This window comes from Xenopus laevis, chromosome 2S, assembly GCF_017654675.1.
Source record: "Xenopus laevis strain J_2021 chromosome 2S, Xenopus_laevis_v10.1, whole genome shotgun sequence".
In the NCBI taxonomy this organism is placed as follows: Eukaryota; Metazoa; Chordata; class Amphibia; order Anura; family Pipidae; genus Xenopus; species Xenopus laevis.
In genome coordinates, this window is record NC_054374.1 from 165,082,001 (window position 1) to 165,095,697 (window position 13,697).

The window sequence follows — 13,697 nt, forward strand, 5'->3', positions numbered from 1 at the left end:
CATTTCTCCCATTCCTTCTTTAAAGAATAGGTAAACCTTTAAAATAAGAGATTGTATTCTAAGAACTTTTGCCATGTACATTCATTATTTATTTTGTTTTTATGCCAAGATATTAAGTGATACATGTACTGTTAATATGAATGAATTTTGTTACAACAGCGCCACCTGCTGGTCAGTTTCCCACCAGTCTGACCAGCAAGTAGTCAAGGAAGTTGTCAGGAGAAAGAAAGAGGCTGATGTTCTTCTGCTTAGGAAAGATGTGAGAAAGGTTTCTAATTTTATTCCTAAGCAGAAGAACATCAGCCTCTTTCTTTCTCCTGACAACTTCCTTGACTACTTGCTGGTCAGACTGGTGGGAAACTGACCAGCAGGTGGCGCTGTTGTAACAAAATTCATTCATATTAACAGTACATGTATCCCTTAATATCTTGGAATTAAAACAAAATAAATAATGAACGTGGATTACAAAAGTGGTTAGAATAACACTCTCGTCAACTTTGCATTGACTTAATTTCATTTTTACTTGCATCAGCCAAGGTCATTGGCGCCTCCTCATTGCAGCCAAACCAAGAGTAAGTGCCATTTGTCACCCCCATATCTCTTTGAAGGCACAAGGTTCCCAGTTCCAGGGCATTGGTGAGTAGGATCAGAAGGTCCATATCAGCCATTAGTTTTATCACAGGAGGTCGACTTCCACTTGGAGGTGACTCTCTGGACCAAGACCTTGGTGCTCTGGCGGAACTTCTGTTGGGTGAAGTAGAAAAGGATGGGGTCCAGGACGCTGTTCATGCTGGCAAAGGGCCGGGTGCATTTGTAGACAATGGCGAAAGTCTGGAGAACCAGGCAGGGCACATCGTCCTGAGAGCGAACCACCAGGTAAATGGTTTTGGTGAGGTGGAAAGGGAAGAAGCTGATGGCAAAGACCATGACTACAATGATGATCATGCGGATGGCTTTGTCCTTCTTCTGCCGCACTAGAGCTCCATTGAGGTCATCCTTCTGGCAGAGGATCTTGGTCATTCTGCAGTAACAGGCCAGGATGGAAATAAAGGGGATCAGGAACCCCGTGACAGTCAATGTGATTCCGTATGGAAAATACTGCTCGGACAGGGCCGGAGGGCTCAGGTCATAACACACAGTCCGATTCCTCTGGATTCCAGTAGAGACAAACATGAATGTAGGCACACACTGCATGGCCACCACTAGCCAAACAATGGCACAGACCCACCACGTGAACTTCTTGCCTCTCTTCTTGTGCCAGACGGACAGAGGGTGGCAGATGCCCATGTATCTCTGGAAACTCATGCAAGTGAGGAACATGATGCTGCCGTGCAGGTTGGTGTAGAACTGAAAGCGCACAAACCTGCAGGTGAAGTCCCCAAAGGGCCAGTAGTCGTGTTGAATGTAGTTATAAATGAGGAGCGGGAGGGAACACACGTAGAGCAGGTCGGCCACCGCAAGGTTCAGGGTGTAGATGGCCGTGCGGGTCAGAGATTTCTTGGACAGGCAGATCTGGAGGATAACAATGAAGTTCAATGGGAGACCGAAGAAGAGGACAACTGAATAGACCACAGGAAGAAGAATCTGCTTGAACTCCTCGTGGAACGTGCAGGAATTACTCGCCCCAATGTCTGAGGTCACATTCTCCATGTTTCTTAATGGGGAGACAGTGATCACATGTTCAGATCAGGGCCTGGGAGCCAATAGAAACACAAGTCAGAACCATGGACAGAGAACTGATACAAAACAAGGATAGTCAAAGGGAAAGGGGATGGTATCACTAGCAGGGCTGGATTTACAAAGCAGGCACTCTTGCCATTCCTCACCCCCATCCCCTTGCCTTGCGTAAGGAAATTTAATAAACTATTGTATCTCCTGTGAATCCCCAGTGCTTCCGATTCCGAATGAATATGGGTGTGGTTGGGTGGTAAGCCGCCCCCTTAAAATTCTTCCACCCCCTAAAATTCTGCTGCCCTAGGCCCGGGCCTTTTTGGCTTTTCCACAAATCCAGGCCCGATCACTAGTTTTAATACGACATTACAAGTACAGCTCATCCCCAATGGTATTTTAGGCTGCACTATTATTTTCAGCCAGAAGATGGCGATATATCACTTACACATTTATCTCCAGCAGTTGTGTCAGTGAGTGCAGGGAATTGGGGTGACAATTTGTGTTGCTGGTCTTGGATGGACACGAAACTAAATATGTCTGGCCATTGCTGATTGGTCAGTGCCACACAAATATTTCCCTTGGACCGAGATCCTTTGCCTTTAATTCAGTCAAGGTCGGAGTCTGACGTTACTTGTCTGGGCTTCACATTAGGAAACAGCTGAATCACGGCTTCTGCTCAATGTCTTTTGCAATCACCGTATATTTGTTTTAAATTAGTAACAGTTACAGTGTGGGTAATATGTTTATTTATTTCACCATCCCATTCTGAACAGACACAAGTTATAATACTGCAACCTTAGGACTTCCCTGCCCATATAAAGGTGTGAGAAAGGTTTCTAATTTTATTCCTAAGCAGAAGAACATCAGCCTCTTTCTTTCTCCTGACAACTTCCTTGACTACTTGCTGGTCAGACTGGTGGGAAACTGACCAGCAGGTGGCGCTGTTGTAACAAAATTCATTCATAGTAACACTACATGTGTCCCTTAATATCTTGGGATTAAAGAAAAATTAATTATAAATGTAAATGACAAAAGTGCTTAGAATAGCCCCCTCATCAATTTTACATTCACTTATTTTAAAGGTTTACTTATCCTTTAAAGGGATACAGTCATGGGAATTTTTTTTTATTTCAAAACGCATCAGTTAATAGAGCTGCTCCAGCATAATTCTGTACTGAAATCCATTTCTCAAAAGAGCAAACAGATTTTTTTTATATTCAATTTTGAAATCTGACATGGGGCTGGACATATTGTCAGTTTCCCAGGTGCCCCCAGTCATGTGACTTGTGCTCTGATAAACGTCAGTCACTCTTTACTGCTGTACTGCAAGTTGGACTGATATCACCCCCCCCTTCCCCCCCAGCAGCCTAACAACAGAACAATGGGAAGGTAACCAGATAGCAGCTCCCTAACACAAGATAACAGCTGCCTGGTAGATCTAAGAACAGCACTCAATAGTAAAATCCAGGTCCCACTGCGACACATTCAGTTACATTGAGTAGGAGAAACAACAACCTGCCAGAAAGCAGTTCCATCCTAAAGTGCTGGCTCTTTCTGAAATCACATGACCAGGCAAAATGAGCTGAGATGCACCTACACACCAATATTACAACTAAATACACTTGCTGGTTCAGGAATGACATTTTATATTGTACAGTGAATTATTTGCAGTGTAAACAGTGTCATTTAGAAATAAAAACGACACCATCAAAATCATGACCGAATCCCATAAGAAAGAGCTGGGTGGCTGTTTACATGACATGAATGCACTCACTCACTCCTCCACTGGGTGGCGAAACTGAGACCTTTGGGATTCCCACGTATTGCGGCTGCCTCTGCACTGGGCAATGTGACTGCTGCTCATCGTGTCTCAGTCTTCTAAAGGGAAAGAATTAAATATTCAGTGTTTTAGTTGTGCGTCTCTACAGTCCCCAGGCAGGGCTATCAGTGGCCCCATCTTGCTGCTGTAACAAAACCACACACTTTGCCTTTAACCAAGAAAAATAAAGTTGGGCATTAATAGAAATCTGATTATTATGTCACTTTCATTTCTGCTAGGGACACAACGTTTGCTTTCCTCGAGCAGAACTCAATTCTCCTCCAGTTCTGTTAATCCGCAGGATCTGTTGCATTGTCTCAGCAGTCGGAACCAGCAGTGCAGAGAATATAAACAGACAAGCCCTGGTTTCATAAGCACATGCATTTATACCTACAGCACTTTAGTTATCACATGACTCGGGGACCCTATTGTATGTGCCAGTGCTGCTGGTGAAACGATGAATTTAGTAAATGAACAATGGGCCGACCATGGAGCTTCCAACATGAGGAACACGGGCCAGTACTGTATGTACCGCAAGGATAAGATAAGGCTTTTTCTCTCTGTGCAAAGTTGACTTTTTGCTCCTTTGTCAGAACCAGCAGTGCAGAAATGGGTAGAAAGACACTACTTTCAAAAGTAATGAGATAACTTTTAAATTCTGACGTTTCACATGAGGGGGTGCTCGTTGGTGAAAGGGGCTACAGACTTTTGGCAGTTACAGCCCCAACCTCTGACACTTTCTTGTTCTACCAGTCCCACCATATCACAGTCACAGCCCCTTCTCCCACAGGCCTTGGTACCTTTCTATACACATAATCTAACAATAGCCCTTCCCCTGGCACCATATTGCCTTACTATACACACTATCACATAGTTAGAGTCCTGGCCCCATATTGCCTTACTATACACACTATCACACAGTTAAAGCCCTGGCCCCTGGCACTGTATTGCCTTATTATACACACTATCACACTGTTGCAGCCTGTTCCCTGTAGGATTAACCCCTGCAGCAAAGCAATGTAGAAATAAAATACCTTTGCCTGGGTGGTACCAGTATGACCAGTAATTCCTCTGCTGCTTCTCTCTGTGACTTGTCTCCCTCCAGACTTCTCATTTTAGGCTCTCACATCACTGGACCCCGGAATACTTCCCTTTTTTTTTTTGTTATTACATTAAATATAAGGAGGAACAGACTCTCTTGACAGTTTCTGTAATAATCATTGCTATTGAAAGTGCCTGTTCCTTTGTGCACTGCTGGTTCTGTCTCTTGAAACAGTGTATGAGAAAGCAGCTCTGGTTACCAGCAGGCTTCTGCCACATTAGAAGTCAGAACCGACAGTACAGAGAATATAAACAGGGTGCAATATTCCTGCTAAATCTAACTTTACAACTAAAGAATATGTCTAATGAGTGAATACTGGAGAGTTGCATAGAATGACATTAGTAGGTGGGATTTTATTTGGGATAAAAGTCCGGTGTCACAGATTGTTGGCTGTGTCCATAGTGAGACTGCGTAACTCGCTGACACTCCAAACAATAACTACACAAACGCTTGTTGTCGAGTGCAGGCACTTTATCAGCAGACATCTGTTTTGTCTATGGGCTGAGTCAGTGAGTTACACAGGGAGTGAGCGGATGTGTCGGATCCATTTGTGCCAAGTGCCGAATTGGCCGCCGTCCCTGAGGCACAAGCTGAGACTTGGGGAACGTTACGTGAAAATCCTACACTTTGTTCTGTATTAACTGCAGCCCAACTGAGTAATAACTCCTCTGCCCCCCTCAGTACCTGCAGAATCATTAGAGAAACTTTAGTCCCACATTTGTACAGGAATGGAAGGGACACTATAACCATTTATAAAGCCACTCTACACTCATTTACCCAATTACAATATTTACTACTTTTTTTAAAATCTATTTTTTAACGCATTTACTAACAACACTCCTATTTTTGAACCCACTTCATCTGGTCATCAGCAGTAATAACCCAGACACTCACTGCTGGGGATTTGCACCTGAATTGCTGAATCACATAGAAAAGCACCCAAAGAAATTCCAGTGTATCCCAGAATATGACAGGGTGCTGAGATTGGTGGGAGATGCATCCAATAGCGGAATAGGGCATCCAAGGGTAGAATGGGCCATCAAAGGGCAAAATGGGTCATCCAAGGGCAAAATGGGTCATCCAAGGGCAGAATGGGGCAACCAAGGGCAGAATGGGGCATACAATAGCAGAATGGGGCAACCAAGGGAAGAATGGGGCATCCAATGGCAGAATGGGGCATCCAAGGGCAGAATGGGGCATCCAAGGGCAGAATGAGGCATTCAAGGGCAGAATGGGGCATACAATAGCAGAATGGGGCAACCAAGGGAAGAATGGGGCATCCAATGGCAGAATGGGGCATCCAAGGGCAGAATGGGGCATCCAAGGGCAGAATGGGGTATCCAAGGGCAGAATGGGGTATCCAAGGGCAGAATGGGGTATCCAAGGGCAGAATGGGGCATCCAAGGGCAGAATGGGGTATCCAAGGGCAGAATGGGGTATCCAAGGGCAGAATGGGGCATCCAAGGGCAGAATGGGGTATCCAAGGGCAGAATGGGGCATCCAAGGGCAGAATGGGGTATCCAAGGGTAGAATGGGGGTATGGCTAAAATGCACCTAAAATATAAACCCACTGGTTCTGAATATCTGTGGTGGGTTTTTTGTTAGTATACAGCCAAATTGAAGTTAGAAGATACTGATTTGGCTCATTAAGACGCTAGTTAATCTACACATTCATTAGACCCACCAAAGGTTCTGCCCAACTGATATCTGTTCAAAATAGCCAGACACCAATCGTACAGCTGGTCCCCTTGGATAAGGTGCACATGTTCATACAGTCGTTGTTCAACAAGTCTCCACCAATGGCTGGATCATCCGATTTTGTCCAAAAGGTGGGAGGCCAAATTGGCCCCGGATGAAACGGCTCTGGACATGTTTGGCTACTGTATCTCTTGTTCTCTTGGTTATTATATGTATAAAACTACAAATACACAAAAAAGGAAGGGTGTGTAGGACACAGTGAGATCGGCTCTTGCACCATAATGAAACATTAATGGGAAAGTACAGATACTAACAGCACATTATATATAGGAGCTCTCTCACAAAACGCTCACACTGTGGAACACGACTCTCAACCTAAATCCTTAGAGTAACGTCACTGGGAGATCAGCACTTATAATAAAAGGAAGGGGGGAATATGAGAAATCCATAGCTGACCATTAAGTGCTGCTATTGTTTAATCTCTCCAAAGCCAACTTTAACTTAAGAAATGCACCTGAGAGTCAGAAACACAGATATGTCTGAGTTCCTGCATTTCAGTTGAGTTGACTCCTTTCCCAAGCATCTCTTTATATGTTATAGTTCTTGGCAGCTTTTCAATTGGTCTGCATTCTTTTCAATGGTTTTGAATATTTGCCTACTTTTTATGACTTTGAGATGGGGGTCATTGACCCCATAGGCAAAAAAAAAATTATTAGTTATTGCTCTGTATGGCTACAATCAGGCCCTTTATTATTTATATTCCAGTATCTCTGTTAAACCACTGCCTTATTGCTAGGGGAATTTGGACCCTGGCAACCAGATAGCTCCTGAAACTGCAAACTGGAGAGCTGCTGAATAAAAAGCTAAATAACTCAAAAAACACAAATAATAAAAAATGAAAACCAACTACAAATTGTCTCAGAATATCCCTCTCTACATCATACTAACAGTTAATTTAAAGGTGAACAACCCCTGTAATCTGCCAATATTGTTCCCATTTTGAAGGAGCCCCCAATAATCAGTATACTAGACATGCACTTAATAAACAAATCTGTATTATTGTGTTTTTGCACCAATTTATACAATAATAAATATACTAAAAACAAGAGAAAGCAGTAAAACCCCACACTACCTTACTAAAATTAATTGAGATCTAATTATATAAGTGCTTAGTGCTATTATGAACATATGCTTAGTTGTCAATCAATTTAGCACCAACATACAATTAATGGTATTTCAATCGATTGTGTTATATATCAATAATTAAAAAGATTAAGGTGCTTAAGTGCTATAAATTAGGTGATGTGACCCACAATAAAATTTATCTGCACACAATTGATGAATAATCTAAAAGTTCATGGTTCTTATATGAATTAAATAAGGTGCTAGTGCTGTAGTTATAATTTTAAAGATAAAAGAGAATAAAAGGAATGAATGCTGTGCTAATAGCGCTACAATTCCATTAAATTTCTCTAGATCCGAGATTCAGTTAAAGTTTAAAAAGGTAAGATTTCAACAATGACCTTTTTTTTTAAAAAAAAAAAAGGGTTTGAAGGCTCGCCGACATAAGTTTCGCTTACGCTTTATCAGGGCAAATGATGCCTTTCAATAAACTATAGTAGTACTTATCTGTTATCTACTGTGTATCCTGTGCTTGAATGGCTGCCCCCATGGCTACACAGCAGCTTGTTTATATAAACTATAGTAGTACTTATCTGTTATCTACTGTGTATCCTGTGCTTGAATGGCTGCCCCCATGGCTACACAGCAGCTTGTTTATATAAACTATAGTAGTACTTATCTGTTATCTACTGTGTATCCTGTGCTTGAATGGCTGCCCCCATGGCTACACAGCAGCTTGTTTATATAAACTATAGTAGTACTTTATCTGTTATCTACTGTGTATCCTGTGCTTGAATAGCTGCCCCCATGGCTACACAGCAGCTTGTTTATATAAACTATAGTAGTACTTATCTGTTATCTACTGTGTATCCTGTGCTTGAATGGCTGCCCCCATGGCTACACAGCAGCTTGTTTATATAAACTATAGTAGTGCTTATCTGTTATCTACTGTGTATCCTGTGCTTGAATGGCTGCCCCCATGGCTACACAGCAGCTTGTTTATATAAACTATAGTAGTACTTATCTGTTATCTACTGTGTATCCTGTGCTTGAATGGCTGCCCCCATGGCTACACAGCAGCTTGTTTATATAAACTATAGTAGTACTTATCTGTTATCTACTGTGTATCCTGTGCTTGAATGGCTGCCCCCATGGCTACACAGCAGCTTGTTTATATAAACTATAGTAGTACTTATCTGTTATCTACTGTGTATCCTGTGCTTGAATGGCTGCCCCCATGGCTACACAGCAGCTTGTTTATATAAACTATAGTAGTACTTATCTGTTATCTACTGTGTATCCTGTGCTTGAATGGCTGCCCCCATGGCTACACAGCAGCTTGTTTATATAAACTATAGTAGTACTTATCTGTTATCTACTGTGTATCCTGTGCTTGAATGGCTGCCCCCATGGCTACACAGCAGCTTGTTTATATAAACTATAGTAGTACTTATCTGTTATCTACTGTGTATCCTGTGCTTGAATGGCTGCCCCCATGGCTACACAGCAGCTTGTTTATATAAACTATAGTAGTACTTATCTGTTATCTACTGTGTATCCTGTGCTTGAATGGCTGCCCCCATGGCTACACAGCAGCTTGTTTATATAAACTATAGTAGTGCTTATCTGTTATCTACTGTGTATCCTGTGCTTGAATGGCTGCCCCCATGGCTACACAGCAGCTTGTTTATATAAACTATAGTAGTACTTATCTGTTATCTACTGTGTATCCTGTGCTTGAATGGCTGCCCCCATGGCTACACAGCAGCTTGTTTATATAAACTATAGTAGTACTTATCTGTTATCTACTGTGTATCCTGTGCTTGAATGGCTGCCCCCATGGCTACACAGCAGCTTGTTTATATAAACTATAGTAGTACTTATCTGTTATCTACTGTGTATCCTGTGCTTGAATGGCTGCCCCCATGGCTACACAGCAGCTTGTTTATATAAACTATAGTAGTACTTATCTGTTATCTACTGTGTATCCTGTGCTTGAATGGCTGCCCCCATGGCTACACAGCAGCTTGTTTATATAAACTATAGTAGTACTTATCTGTTATCTTACTGTGTATCCTGTGCTTGAATGGCTGCCCCCATGGCTACACAGCAGCTTGTTTATATAAACTATAGTAGTACTTATCTGTTATCTACTGTGTATCCTGTGCTTGAATGGCTGCCCCCATGGCTACACAGCAGCTTGTTTTATAACTATAGTAGTACTTATCTGTTATCTACTGTGTATCCTGTGCTTGAATGGCTGCCCCCATGGCTACACAGCAGCTTGTTTATATAAACTATAGTAGTACTTATCTGTTATCTACTGTGTATCCTGTGCTTGAATAGCTGCCCCCATGGCTACACAGCAGCTTGTTTATATAAACTATAGTAGTACTTATCTGTTATCTACTGTGTATCCTGTGCTTGAATGGCTGCCCCCATGGCTACACAGCAGCTTGTTTATATAAACTATAGTAGTGCTTATCTGTTATCTACTGTGTATCCTGTGCTTGAATGGCTGCCCCCATGGCTACACAGCAGCTTGTTTATATAAACTATAGTAGTACTTATCTGTTATCTACTGTGTATCCTGTGCTTGAATGGCTGCCCCCATGGCTACACAGCAGCTTGTTTATATAAACTATAGTAGAGTTTTCTATTGTAGAGTTATTTTAAAACACTTACATTTTTTGGGTTCACTGTTCCTTTAAAGGAGAAGGAAAGGCTTGCAGCCAGGGGCGCTCCTCCAATGAGGCGAGCAGCGCCTGAAAGGATTCCAGGGGCAGCAAAAAGCCGCTCCTGCACCCTTAAGAGACGAATTTCCGGTTTTTAAACTGGAAATTTGGCTGTACTATTGCGAGAGAGCGTAATTGCGCTCTCCGAAATAGTGTTTCTGCCTCCCCTCCCGACACGTACGCTGGTGAGGGGGGGGGGCGGCATTGTCAGAATCGGTGCTGCTTGCAGCACTTGAGGGTGCCAAATGTTAGGCACCCCCAAGTGATTGTTTTGACTTACCTGAAACCCCCGGCCCGGTGCTCCTATCGACAGAAAACTGCACCAGCCCAGGGTTTTTCTAGTGAGCACCACGGAGAGATCTTCCGGCTTCTTCTCTTCAAATGTCCCTGGGCAGACACATGCGCAGTAGAACGAAATAGCGGCTTTTTAGTTAAAGTTCGGCTTTTCATTCGATAGAATGGGCCGGTGCAGTTTTCTGCTGATAGGACACAGGCCCGGGGGTTTCAGGTAAGTCAATACAATCACTTGGGGGTGCCTAACATTTGACAAACCCAAGTGCAAACAGACTTTCCTTCTCCTTTAAGATCCAGTCTTTTCTGGTGTATCATTAGAACTACTGAGAATAAAAGCTCAAAATAACAAGTGGTGTTCCAAAAAATAATTCCTTATATACTGTATATATATATATATATATTTATACACAAACTATAACATTTGCCCAAACCACACAGAGATGGAAGAGAAGGGCCAGGAATGGGCAATGAGCAAGCGACAGTTGCAACAAGTTGGCAGCACAGAAGGGTGGCACTGGTACTGGGTGGGCACAACACCAGAATAGAATATAAAGCCCCTCAGCCCTTGCCATTGCTCTAATGAAACAGCGACACCTACTGGCCACATCATCTACTTTTTTACAGCATTTAATATCATTTTATTATTCCATAGAATAGAAGTTGGAAAAGGAGTTGGCACAAGTGACAGTTGAGAGGGTGGAAGTGAATGTACTAATGACAGGGCAGTTTGATCTATATCTGTGAGTGCAATTAAAGTACCAGGGTTGTCTGGGTGCCGGGCAATGACGGAACTGAGTCACTGAGCGATTAATCCCTCTATTGTGCCATGTACAGTCCCAAATGCCCCTCCAGTACCAGTACCAGTGCCAGGCTTTTCTTCTGTTTAATTGAGAGATGGTCCGGGCTCATTAGGAATTACAGGGGGTCACTGCTGCACACAGGGGGGACATCAGAACTGCTACAGAGGCACAAAGCAAAACACGACACAGTGGGGCACTGCCATCAAGAAATATAATGAGAATGCCCCCCAGACTGGCACACGTGGATAAGGAAGGCACAGTCCCATGAATGCAGAGTAACACCAGCCACACTCAGTCGGGCACAGATTCTGACAGTTGCAGCATCCAGTGTAACCCAAGTAGCACAGGCAGCAATCTGTGCCCGGAAATATCACTTTTAAATAGCACATACCCCTCTGTCTTTAAAGGAACAGTAACACCAATGTAAAAATGTCCCAGAAGTAAGTACAGGTATGGGATCTGGAAACCCATTATCCAGAAAGCTCCAAATTACAGAAAGGCCATCTCCTATAGACTCCATTTAATCCAAATAATCCAAATTTTTAAAAATGATTTCCTTTCTCTCTGTAATAATAAAACAGTAGCTTATACTTGATCCCAACTAAGATATAATTAATCCTTATTGGAAGCAAAACCAGCCTATTGGGTTTATTTAATGTTTATATGATTTTCTAGTAGACTTAAGGTATAAAACTCCAGGTCCCGAGCATTCTGTATAACAGGTCCCATACCTGTATTAAGTACCTTATCTGAACTTTCTGAAAAGTCTCCATTGTTTCTAACAAGCACAAGATTATTAATTGACAATATACATAATGTGGCACATGTAGATCATTTCATTCCCAGACTGGTACATTATATAAAGGGCACACACAGGTAATTCCACTAACATATAATTCCATTCCCTAATATTTCCATAAAGTTTCACACAGATCATTCAATTCATAGACTGGCACAGGGAACCATTATATTCAGTGGCACTCACAGATGATTCCATAGACAGACAAGCACAGTGAGCATTGAGGCACCACCTATCACAGGTATGGGACCTGTTATCCAGAATGCTCGGGACCTGGGGCTTTCCAGATAATGGATCTTTCTGTAATTTGAATCTTCATACCTTAAGTCTGCCAGAAAACCATGTAAATATGAAATAAAGCCAATAGGCTGGTTCTGGTTCCAATAAGGATTAATTATATCTTAGTTGGGATCAAGTACAAGTTACTGTTTTATTATTACACAGAAAAAGGAAATCATTTTTAAAAATTTGGATTATATGGATAAAATGGAGTCTATGGGAGACAACCTTTCCATAATTTGGAACTTTCTGGATAACAGGTTTCCAGATAATGGATCCCATACCTGCCAATTTCACTCACTGGCACCCCTGTCTGCCTGTCACAGCCACTTTCTTCCAGTCTCTTGAGCTGCACATCCATTGACACTCTGCTCCCAATACCCAAACTAATTTACCGTCTCTATTTTTGGAAATAAAGAGATTCCCCAGCTTTGTGTATTTTTGTACATATAAATATATATAATAACAGATCCCCCCCAATATCAGCTCTCTGATCCTGTGCTTATTCCATTTAACCCCATATAAATCCAAGAACCCAGCAGACTTACCTTCCACCCTGTGCCATAGTCCCACTATATCTGCCCGGGAATAGAAGTCTGGAAGCTCAGCGCCCAACTGGATCATTTGGAGATTTTCTGGGCCAGCCCCTGTGTGTAAGTAAAGTTCTGCACCCTGAGACCCATTGGAAACGCCTCCAGCCACTAGTTCTGCTGCTCACTCACTGCCAGGGAAGTGCTTTGTGCAGAGGGAATGGCTAGAGATCAAGCAGAGGGAGTAACGACAGCCATAATAGATGCAATAGCTTGCGAACAATTCTGTATAATGATATGGGACTTGTTAGTGGTACTGGACTACTGAACCGCTGCGTAGGAGCAGCCCTCTAATTATACCAGAGATTTACTAGAATCATAGCATAGTGTGCTGTACTGATTCATCCTAGAGAAAATGCCTTCCGCAGGGATTACTTTGCCTTTCTTCTCCCGAGTCCTTAGAGTTATATGAGGTGAAGACCTAAGAATTGTACAGAACCAGATGCTCCCAAACTATGGATCTAGTTCCCTTATGGAAGGTCGGAACAGTGGCTTGTGTTTTAAAAGAAGTTAGGGGGAGATTTGGGGTGAGTGCTTATTTGTACCCTGGGTACCCCTGGAACTATAGCAGGGTGACACCCCAATGTTTCTATATATCTGTAACCTTGTTATGAGCTAAGGGGTCTAGCCTGAAGGTCAGTTAGGGGGAGATTTGGGGTGAGTGCTTATTTGTACCCTGGGTACCCCTGGAACTATAGCAGGGTGACACCCCAATGTTTCTATATATCTGTAACCTTGTTATGAGCTAAGGGGCCCAGTCTGAAGGTCAGTTAGGGGGAGATTTGGGG

General features: G+C 42.6%; 1 protein-coding gene across 4 annotated transcripts; it reads right to left on the reverse strand.

Moving 5' to 3' along the window:
- Positions 1-415: 415 nt before the first annotated feature.
- On the reverse strand, positions 416-13,106 carry p2ry6.S (pyrimidinergic receptor P2Y, G-protein coupled, 6 S homeolog). Of its 4 annotated transcripts, none has more exons than XM_041584624.1 (3): positions 12,868-13,106; positions 3,450-3,549; positions 416-1,693 (listed from the first exon to the last, which is right to left on the reverse strand). In XM_041584624.1, the coding sequence occupies exon 3, from the start codon at positions 1,648-1,650 to the stop codon at positions 661-663; it is 990 nt and encodes a 329-aa protein (XP_041440558.1). In that variant the 5' UTR covers positions 1,651-1,693; positions 3,450-3,549; positions 12,868-13,106; the 3' UTR covers positions 416-660. The 4 variants fall into 4 exon arrangements, with proteins under 4 accessions (XP_041440558.1, XP_018105903.1, XP_041440557.1 ...); XM_018250414.2 differs by having other exon boundaries at positions 3,446-3,549; XM_041584623.1 differs by lacking the exon at positions 12,868-13,106 and adding an exon at positions 4,525-4,864 and having other exon boundaries at positions 3,446-3,549.
- Between the last annotated feature and the right edge of the window lie 591 nt (positions 13,107-13,697).